Source organism: Marmota monax, unplaced genomic scaffold (assembly GCF_021218885.2).
Source record: "Marmota monax isolate L192 unplaced genomic scaffold, Marmota_monax_Labrador192_F-V1.1 WCK01_AAM20220418_F8-fsc00243, whole genome shotgun sequence".
NCBI lineage: Eukaryota > Metazoa > Chordata > Mammalia > Rodentia > Sciuridae > Marmota > Marmota monax.
In genome coordinates, this window is record NW_026694604.1 from 2,187,929 (window position 1) to 2,198,880 (window position 10,952).

A 10,952-nucleotide genomic window follows, 5' to 3' on the forward strand; every position below is an offset into this window, starting at 1 on the left:
ATAAAATTAGGACCCTACAGTTCCTAATCTCTTTTGATTTTGAAATCTCTTTCTCCTGGTCAATTTTTCCCACCTGTCTCTAAACTTGTGGATACTCTTCTCTGCCAAACTACTCCATCCTTTTAAGCTCCAGTTTCAAGCTGCTTCCTCTAAGAAACCTTCCCTTCAAAGCCCCCAACAGAAAGTGTGGACCACTCTTAATTTTGTCATTACCAATTCTGTGACCTTCCTTGAAGCACATCGGGGTCTACCGTGTATGAAAGTTTCTCCTGTGCTCTTCACCTCTCCCATTAAACTAGGGAGCTCCTTTGGGACAGGGAGTCTGCCTGTTTCATAAGTATGTCCTATGGTGCCTAGAATGCATACAATAGGCACTTTATAAGTCTCTCTGTACAAGAGAATGTAGGCTTCCTTCCCTCTTGAGTGATCTCAAGATAGTGTGTATTAAATTAGTTGAAGGCGAAGAGGTTGGATGCTTGGACACTGGAAGGAAGGAGTCAAAGCTGGGAGCAGCCATTAAAACCGGCATAATCCTTGGGATCACCCAAATCCACCCTCTACTCACCTCACAGGGTGGTTCTAAATGATCAGAAAGGAAAAGCCTGCACACAGGGCTCCGTGTATGATATATATTTTTATATATAATTGCTCTTATTTTATTGTACTTTATCCTCTTTTTACAGTAGATCTGACACAGGCATTAAATAACTGCAGAGACCATTGGGGAGGAGGAGGGGGTGCAGGAAAACATGGGGACCCAAAAGGAAGAGAGAGATTCAGGGAAAGGAAAACTCCACTTGTGGGTGGAGTGTAGAGGCTGCAGCATTAATAAAGAAAAGGAAAGTTAGAGACGGTGGGGAAGAGAAGGGAAACCAGAGGAGAAGGAGTTAAAAATGCCTCTCTAACTAAGGAATACTCAGAGCAGGAGACCCCTCATTTAACATTCTATGGGCATTATGGGTTTTTTAAAAAAGGCAAACGGGTCTGAAGGAGATAGAGCCAAGAAATTCAGAGCCTAGATTGACGGGAGTATTTGAAACTTTCAGGCTGGCATGCAAAGGGAAGGGAAGGAGGTTGTGGTCAGCCCATAACTTGTTAGGAAAAGCCAGAGAGAGGATGGTGGGGGCAGCTCTGGGCTCAGGGGAAGGAGGTGGACTAGTCCCCCCAGCCAGCTGACATTTCTAAGGTGGCCACTGGGGATGGAGCCAAGATGGCTGCCCCTCCCCCAGAGCTCCCTGGGAAATAGAACTTGAAGGATATTCTGGGAAGGCAAATGGGGGAAGGGAGCTATATCGGTAAAAACAAAGTGGATATTCAGCCTAGGTCAAGCGGGCTTCTCTGAGTAGTAGCTATTTGGATAACAGGAGGGACCAGGAAGGAATTGGAATCAGGGATCACTACAGAATTTTCTAGAAGAATCAACATGGACTCCTCTCTCAGTTCCTCATTTGCTAAAGCTCATGGAGTCACCATGAGATGAAGCAGGATGTGCCATGAAAGAGGGAAAAGGCCACAGAACCAACTTGTCCTTAATTACAAATGGCTGCCTTTTAGAGGAGGTAATAAGGATAGGCAGGAGGAGAGGAAAGACCTGCTGGAGGAACCAGAAAAGTCAAAGCTACCAAGACAGCAACTGTAGAGACAGGAAAAATGGATGCAAGAGAGAAGGGTACAAGAGCTAGAGCTTAGGAATGGGAGAAGGGAGTACCAGGTTCATTTCTGTGAAGGAAAGGGCTGAAATGAGATGTGTGTGGGTGTGTGGGGGGGGTGTAAGTAGGCATTTTCTATGCTCTCAGGGAATGAGGGCAGAAGTGGGAGCTCACAACTAACTCAGAACTAGAAAGACTCCTAACTTCTCTGTAGTCATCTTGGTAGTCAATCTATTTGTCTCTGGCTGAGCTAAGTATAGGTGGCTCAAAAGATGGTGGACAATGTATATAGACAGGGAATCACAATGGACATCAGGTTGGGTTGAAAAGTCAAGGAAAAGGGGGTGAGGCTCAGACAAGTCATAGCTCTGTTATAAAAAATACCTTTGGGGGTGAGGGAGGGATCAGGCAGGGTCAGGGACATTCCAGAAGCATCCACAGGAGAAGTGGGGGCAGGAGGAAGAGGGACCTCAGGTTTTGTTGATGCGGAGTTTGAAGGCCACACGGCCAGCAAACTTGTCTCGCTCATCATCTGTGGCGATGTTGGCAGCATTGATGCGGCATTCCACATTCACCTCCACGTTGGGGGTCACATTCAGGAATTTCACAGCCACCAGGGGCTGTGTGTAGTTCACCTGGGTCAGAAGAGGAAAGTTGCAGATCTAATCCTAGGACAGCTCAGCCTCCTTCCCCAAAACCCCATAGCATCCCCTCAAAGGAGCCATCATCCCAGGCTCCCATGGGACTTACATGGAACTTTTTGCCATAGTAGGGGAAGTACATGAGGTCAATGTGGCCATTGGCAGGGAACATGACAAAGTGACCAAGATTCTCAGCATCTTCATTTCGCTGTAGGGTGCAGGAAAGTAGGGAGTGAGCATGTTAGAAGTGGCAGACACCCAGAAGTTCACTAGATTTCTCTTTGTATTTCCTTCACCCCAAATTATTCCTATCTTGAATCTGTTTCTTAAGTTGTGCATTTGTGTGTGGTGTGTCTGTATAACTATACAAGGGGATAGCCTGTCTCTCATCAAACAGGGAACTCCTGAAGGATGCTAATGACACCAAAACTTCCTACTCCACTACTGCCCCAAGTTCTTACCCCATCCTTGGGAATCGGTTTCTGGAGCAGAGCCAAGAGAGAACAAATAAACAATAAGGGTTCAGTAGGAAGAAAAGGAAAGGCTAATGGAGAAGGACAAGTTTCTGGAGAAGTTAGTGGGGACAACAGGGTTCCAAGGAGAACTTAATGGTGGTAGCAAACGGTTCTAACAGATTAGCAGCTACCAGATACCTAAAGGGAACTCAGATGGGAGGGAGAGCAGGAGAAATGGACAATCTGGAAATAAAGGAGAATATAGAAAGCTTAGGAGGAGAAGCCAGAGGCCAAGGCATTGATGAAGGAGGGGATGGGTCTATCCTCAGGAGACCTAGGTTCTGCATCCTAGAGAGAAGCTAGAGGAGTTGAGAATCCCTTAGAGTTAAAGTCACACTGGAGCCCACTCTTACCCCCTTGTCCCTGTAGTGTTGGGGCCTCTGGGAGCAAAAAAATGGTAATAGAAGGATAAATTACTTGGAAACCAGGAAGGACAAACAGGTGGACGGATGGATAAGGTCCACAAACTCACCTTCCCAGCACAAGTAACATTCATGCTCTGATTTGCACCTGCATAGAAGTTGATCACCTGGAGTGAGAAAGGAGGGTGGTGAGAGTTGGAGGAAGTCACCTTACAGGCATCCAACTTTAGAGCTTAGCCTGTAAAAACCCCATCTCTCTTGTCCTTTTAGCTATTCAAACAACAAAAAATCTCTCTAGGGCTGGGGTTGTGGCTCAGTGGTAGAGCACTTGCCTAGCACGTGTGTGGCACTGGGTCCGATCCTCAGCACCACATAAAAATAAAGAAAATAAAGGTATTGTGTCCATCTACAACTAAAAAAATGGAAAATAAAAATCTCTCTGATTTCCATTAACCCCACTGAAAGGATGCAACAGTCAACAGGTGGTGGCCCCAGCTCCCTCCTCCAATTTCCCTGGGGACCAAGGCCATGGGTACCCGGTTCATCTTGATGAAGACACAGGGCTGCCCAGTGCTGTAACCATAGTGGGTAGGGTCCCCGATGCCAGAGCAGTTGCCCAGCTGGGTCCGGTTGAATTGGCAGGCACGTTTCGGGTAGTTGAGGACCCCATTATCTGGCTGCTCGTAATAGCGCCCAGGGCGGCAGACATCATTCTTTTGGGCTTGGATGGAGTCGTTGTAAGCTAAGGAGTGGGAGGGAGAGAGTCACAGGCCTAATGTTCTACTTCCAGGGTCCCCAATCCCCTGCCCAAGGTTATATACTGGCACATAGCCAGCCACACACTCACGCTCCAAGAACTTGTTGAGCTTCTGAACATGCTGATCCCAACTTTCAGTGTCACTAACGTTGACAATGACATCAAGGTTCTCAGTCTTGGGGCGAATCATCAAGCCTATAGCCAACACGAGCAGGAATAGGAGTATATAAAAGATGAGAGGCCACACACAGAGGAAAGAAAACATGGGGAACCCCAGGGTGAAGGAGGGGATAAAGATCTGAGATGGTCTTCCTGTGAGTATCTCCCAACCCCCAGATCACATCGCTTCCAGCTGCATGATATAGGAAGGAAGGCAGATTTCAAGAATTTCCCAGCACATGGTGATTGGGTCATCAGAACCAGTCTCCTGCAAAGAACTGTGAGTTCCTTTTGAAGGTTTGGGGGCACAATGGCTGTTAGAGTAGCTGGTAGGGGGAACCTCATCACTCACCCGGTGTGGCCAGTCGATCCTGGTACTTGGGGGTATGGTCAGAGACAGTCTGCAGCATCACCCACATGGTAAGGGTGAACATGGCCGTGAGGAAGCCATAGAAGACAAGGTAGAAGAGGAGGATGAAGGCTAGGACAAAGGAAATAGCAGATTCTAAGTCTCCCATCATGATCTCACCTAGCCCCATTTACCATTTTTCCCACTCACATGTTCTGCCCTGAGTTGGGCTGCTGAGCCACAGGATGTCTTCGAGCCTACCCCGCGGTGCCAAATGAAACAAACTAGGAAAAGGCAGTGTGTCCAGCTTCCAGCCATGACTCCAAGCCTACTGCTGGTCCTAGGGCACAGTGAAGCCTGACCTTGCAGAGGCCACAATAAACCCTAACTTTCATTGCTGTGATAACCACAAGAAGAGGCCACTGTCATTTTGCCCCTAATTACACTTCCAACTTCTCAATCATGCAGGGTTCTGAAAAGGAACATTTTTTTTACCCTATTTTGGTACACATGCTCAAAGCTGTCTAGTGCAATGACTTTTAAAGCTGGCACTGGCCACTATTCACAACTAAACTGTCACCACCCTGCAGAGCCTGGACCCTCAGGCTCAAAGAGCAAAATCTTTCTTTTGGCACACCACAGCATCCAAATCTTCAAAACAGCTCCTGAAATAAAGGGCCTAACACTCTGGCTCAGCTACAAAGTGTCGGAGACAGCTGTCAGATCTTCAGCAGACACCCCACCCTCAACTCACACATGGAACTCTGGACAAAGACTGGGAGAAAACCTGAAATTCCCCTGTCTTCCCTTGACTCCATCTCTCTGTCTCTGCTCTCTCACAGCCTCATGTAAGGACTTGTTGTTCCCACCACCCTTCCACCTCAGAAGACACTTCCTCTGTGAAGTCCTCAGATTGTCCCAGGATTCACAGATCCCTCACATCACAGGGGCTGGGCCTCAAGCTCCCTGAAGGCAAAGATTGCATTAGATTCTCCTCATGGGCCAGTAAAGCCCTAGATAGGTGGTCTGATGAGGACAGTGTCCAATCAGAGTGGATAAATTGTAAATTGTCACAGAATCCCTTGGGCTTGGACTCCCCAGCTTGACAATCCCTTTTAGAAGAATTTCATCCTCCATCTGCACCTGTGCCTATCACCAGACCCCTGACCTCATCAGGGTTCCTCCACATCCCCTGAGTCTTGCCATGGTAAGGTTGGGGAAGGTTCCCCAGGCCATTGGAGTTCCACAGACACCAGGACTGATGATGTATCCATTTCACCAGTGACCACTCCTCCCTCCACCATTGACATTTGAGCAGAATATACAGCCCTTAGTGTCGCCCCTTCCCCAGCAGCATCCTATCCACAAAGCAGCCACTGAAGGCTCCAAACACCCAGTAGTGAGATATAGACAAACAACTTCCGCTGTGAAGAACCCTCCTACACCCCCCTCCCAGACCCGCCCCCTCATGAATGTTCCCAGGGTCCAGGGGTTGGGCTCCAGCTAAAAATAGATGGGGTTGGCTAGCTGGAGAGAGCTGGAGGGAGGGAAGCGGCACTCTTTGGAGGTTGGGGGTTGACGGTGTACTGTGACAAGCACAGAGCAGGAGCTCCGCAGCGCGGACACGCGCGAAGAGCTCGCGACCTCCCGCCCGAGGGGGCTCCGCAGGGGGCGGGAAAGCAGCAGTGACCTACTTTCTCCGCCTCCGCAGCGGCCAGTAGGGAAGATTAGACCGGTGATTCGGCCCCCTCCCAGTTCTGAGCCCGGCAGGGGGGCCGGACGCCAGGGACCCGGCAGGGGAGCTGGGGCCTCGCTGGAGGGACCCTGCACCCTCGAGGCGTCGCCCCGCTGCCTCCCCCAGACCCCTCCTACCCCAGCTGGTCCCAGTGCGGCCCATGAACTGGTGCGTCCTCGGATTCCACACGAACTCCTTCCACTCCTCAACCACCTGCCCGCAGCTCTTCTTCTCTTTCTGGATGACCATCTTGGCCGCGCGGGGAGAGTCCCGAGGCGGGGCCGGGGGCTGCAGAGAAGCGGGGGCGACACGCGCCGAAACCCTTCACACACTGGAACGCGCGGGAAGCGAAGGCGGAGGGGGCGAGGGAGACCCCCCTCAGATATGCAGCTGCTGTAAATTCCGGGGTGCACGGCCACGCGCTGCGGGGTGCTAGCAGCCCGGCGGAGGTGCACCGATCCTAGGCCCCCAACTGCGATGAAAAGGGGGGCTGTCAGAGCAGGGGAGGATGACAAGGGGAAGGGGTGCGAATGCAGTTTCACCCCGCAAACCGTCTAGAAGCAAAACGAAAAGGGATGCAAGAACAGACGGCTACAAAACCCGAACGAAACGCAGAAAAAAGCGGGGCGCAAGGAGGCAGGGAAAGGTGGGGGAGGGGGCTGCCCCGAAATCCGAGATGCAAAGAGGCTGTGGAACGCGGCAGGTGGCGGTTCAAAGCTCCTCCGCCAAGCGGAGACCGCCGCACCACTGGTGGCCCAGCCGTGGGGGGTGGGGCGGGGACGCGCAGTTGAGGGACAGACTGGGATGGGGGGGTCCCCCAGGCGGAGGCTCCGCTCCTCAGCAGTGCGGGGCCCCCAGTCGCTGCGCGCGGTCTTTATACTCTGCGACTCCGGGGGTACCCGCCCTTTCCCACCCCCAGAAGCCCCGCCTCCTCGACGCTAGCCCAGGCGACCTCATACATATGCAAATATGGAGAGGGATTGGGACTGCCCCCTGCTGCCTCTTCAGGACTAGGCGGTCTCTTCCCTACCCCCACCCTAGGACTGGAACGGGGTAGGGAAAAGGAATACAACTCGTGTCTGGATGGAGTGGAGGGAAAAATAACCCCAAAGCGACTCATAGGCGGAGAGGGGCTCCGCAGGGAGTTAGAAGGAGACCAAGACAGTGATGCTGCGGAAGACTCCAGGACACAGGGCAGAATGTGAGAGGAATATAGGGAAAGAATAAGAGATCAAGAAAAATCAGAGTGAAGAGATCAACCGAGACGCTGGACCAGTTGGGGTGTAAGCTAGACTAAGCTACCCAGAAATGGATAGAAGCCATCATAGTACACTTCCTCCTCCAGTCTCACAGTCTATTGTCCATTCCACCTGATTACGTGCATAGGGCCTTTTCCATCTTTCCCAAAGCTTTCCCAGTCCTAGCATTAACCTGAGACCCCAACCCTAGAGCCAGGTCTCTGTCCCGTTAGCACCTCCCACCCCATGTCTGATCTCTCCTCACCTGTCTATTTGGGTCAGCAAACATTTATTAAGCACCTACTAGAAGCAAAGTGCTGCTCTTAGCCCTGGAGAGGCCAAGAATTTTTAGACTGGCATTGCAGCTTTCACAGGACTAGAGAGGCCCTTTCCAGTAGGAAAGACCTCTAAATACCACACCAGAATCATTATCTCAAGGCCAGAGTATGGCTCAATGTGTGAAGCCTGTGTGAAGCCCTGGATTTTTTCCCTACATAGCAGAATGCTTATCTCTGGGTTTTGTTTTTTTTTTTTTTTCTTCTCATCTTTCTTCAAATATGTCACTTGTGCGGAGGTTTTCTTTTCTTTTCAACTCTCTAAATTCTTGACTCTGGTCCTCACTGTCTTACCCATCCTGACTTGTCAAACTCACTCCATTTACTCCAGGCCACCTACCTGTTGGAAGACCTGCTCAGCTGCACAAGCATGAGCTCAGAATTGCTTGGTTTAATGTTCCACTGTTGCCAACTTGAAATTCTTAAATTTTGGCTTTGAACTTGTGCTTTGTAAGTAAGGTCCCAGGGGATATTGGAATATTCATGTGAGCAAAGGAAATAATATCACACCCAGTCCATTTGAGATGCTCTATGAACACGGAATAATTCTGGTGAACCTAAGAGGAGTGGGAGTTGAACCAGACTCAAAGTATGTACAAGGCAAGTGTGTTTTATCTGTAACTAAATAAGTGAGGGTGGGAGTTTACAGCCAAGAGACCCACTTCCCATTAGAAGCAGAACTTATTTGAACACAGAAAGATAATGATGGATTCCAGGAGACACTGGTGATCTGGTGATCAAAGCATCAAATCATAGCCTTTCTTTTCTTTTTTTTTTATACCTTTATTTATTTTTATGTGGTACTGAGGATCAAACGCAGGACCTCACATATGCTAGGCAAGCACTCTACCACTGAGCCACAACCCCAACCCAAGTCATATCCTTTCTTAATCATATTATGCCCCTATATTGGCCACTTGGGCTGGCAGTAATGACATCAAAGGAAAAGGAGAGCTAGGCAACCCATAGTTCCTTTTGTTTTCAGTCCTTCCTTATTTAGCAGGAAGTTGAAGGTAGAAAAATGTTAATTTTCAAAATTTACACATCAAATAGGCAAAGAAAAAACACCATGATAAGTCACTGTGGAAGAAAGAAAAATATTTTGCCTTGGTTCTTCTAACAGTACTGGGACTTTCTTCCCACTTTTTAAGCATAGGGCTTCATATTTTCTTTTCCTTTCTTTCTTTTTCTTTTCTTTCCTTTTTTTTTTTTTTAATCACCAGTACAAAAACCCAGGGGTGCTTACACCACATTCACATACCCTGAGACCCCAGCCCTATAGCTAGGTCTGCTTAGGGTGTCTGCCTAAGCCACATCCCCAAATCCCCAACTCTCCCTGCTTTTTTTTTTTTTTTTTTTAATGACAGGGTCTTTCTAAGTTGCTTAGGGTTTTGCTAAATTGCTAAGGCCGGCCTGGAACTTGCCATCCTACTGTTTCAGTCTCCTGAATCACTGGGATTACAGGCGTGTACCTCCATTCTTCCTGGACACATTTTCATTTTGAACTGTGTTCTGCAAGTTATGCAGCTAGTCCTTCTTCAATTTATTCTGCAGCTGATTCTGGATTAATTTTCTCAAAATACAGTTTTAATTAGGCCATTCCTGATTCTTCAGTCTAACACCTGGAGGGTGCTCCACAATCTATACCCAGCTTGGGTCCCTAACCTCCATTCTCACTCATCCCTAACTAGTCCTCTACTGGAGCTGAATTGGCCCCTCCCTGAACAGACTGTCTTACCCCCAACTTCACACCTTTGTCCATTTTATTTCCTCATCCTAGAAGACTGCCAGCCATTATGAGGCCACTCCCAGCCCCTGACCATTCATTCAATGCATATCTAATGAGCATTTGCCTAGAGTCAACACTATTCTGGTCCCTGTGTTCCTGACAGCCCCTTCCTGTAAACAATAAAAGTAAGCAAACAAAACAATGTAAATATTATGCAACATAATAAAACATGGTGATAATAAAACAGGTATCAGATAAATAAAGCAGGAACCAGAGAGCTGGAGATATAACTCAGTGATAGAGTGCTTGCCTAGCATGCATGAAGGCCTGGGTTCAATCCCCAATACTGGGGGAAAAAAAAAAAAGGTACCAGAAGGCACCTGGTTGATCAGATATAGCCTTATGAGGAGGTAACTTTTTTTTTTTGTACTTGGAATTGAACCCAGGGGTGCTTAACCACTGAGCAACATCCCCAGTCCTTTTTATTTATGTTTTTTTGGGGGCAGGGGCTACAGGGGATTGAACTCAGGGACACTCAACCACTGAGCCATATCTTCAGCCCTATTTTGTAATTTATTTAGAAACAGGTTCTCACTGAGTTGCTTAGTGCCTCTCTGTTGCTGGAGCTGGTTTTGAACCATGATCCTCCTGCCTCAACCTCCTGAGCTGCTGGGATTACAGGTGTGCACCACCAACCCAGATCCTCAACCCTTTTTAATATTTTGTTTTATTTTTAAAATTTTATTTATTTTAGTTGTTGATGGACCTTTATGTTTTATTTATATGTGGTGCTGAGAATCGAACCCAGTGCCTCACACATTCGAGGCAAGAGCTCTACCACTGAGCCACAACCCCAACCCCTTAATATTTTGAGACAGGTACTTGCTAAGTTGCTCAGGGCCTCACTAAGTTGCTGTGGCTGGCTTTGAACTCAGGATCCTCCTGCCTCAGCCTTCTGAGCCACTGGAATTACAGGCATGCACCACCACACTGACAAGGAGGCAACTTTTAATGTGAGTCCTAAATGACCTAAAGGTGCCATGTGGAATACAGTAACAAATTTCCAGAAAAAAGAGGGAAGTCCAAGTGCAAAAGCTGGCTTTAATGAAGGAAGGCAAGATTGATGCAGCAAGAGGTAGGCAGGGGCCAAACTCTATGGGTTTTTGTAGGCCAAATGGGACAGTTTGGATTTTAATCAAGATATCATGTAAGTAGGGTTCAGGATGTAGCTCAGTGGTACAGCACTTGCCTAGCATGTGGGAGGCCCAGGGTTCCATACCCTGTATCTCCAAAAGAAAAAAAAAAGTAAATTTATTTATTTATTTGGTACCAGGGATTGAACCCAGGTATGCTTAACCACTGAACAACATACTTGGCTCAAAAAAGGTGAATTTAAAAGCCAGGTGCAGTGGCACTTGCCTGAAATCCCAGTGACTCAGGAAGCTGAGGCAGGAGGAACACAAATTCAAGGCCAGCCTGGGCA

At 48.4% G+C, this 10,952-nt stretch overlaps 1 protein-coding gene across 1 annotated transcript; it reads right to left on the bottom strand.

Annotated features, from left to right (window-relative positions):
* Positions 1–615: 615 nt before the first annotated feature.
* Positions 616–7,024, bottom strand: Atp1b2 (ATPase Na+/K+ transporting subunit beta 2). Its single transcript, XM_046422148.1, has 7 exons — positions 6,305–7,024; positions 4,436–4,564; positions 4,015–4,119; positions 3,704–3,909; positions 3,278–3,334; positions 2,400–2,498; positions 616–2,284 (listed from the first exon to the last, which is right to left on the bottom strand). The coding sequence occupies exons 1-7, from the start codon at positions 6,414–6,416 to the stop codon at positions 2,120–2,122; spliced, it is 873 nt and encodes a 290-aa protein (XP_046278104.1). The 5' UTR covers positions 6,417–7,024; the 3' UTR covers positions 616–2,119.
* Between the last annotated feature and the right edge of the window lie 3,928 nt (positions 7,025–10,952).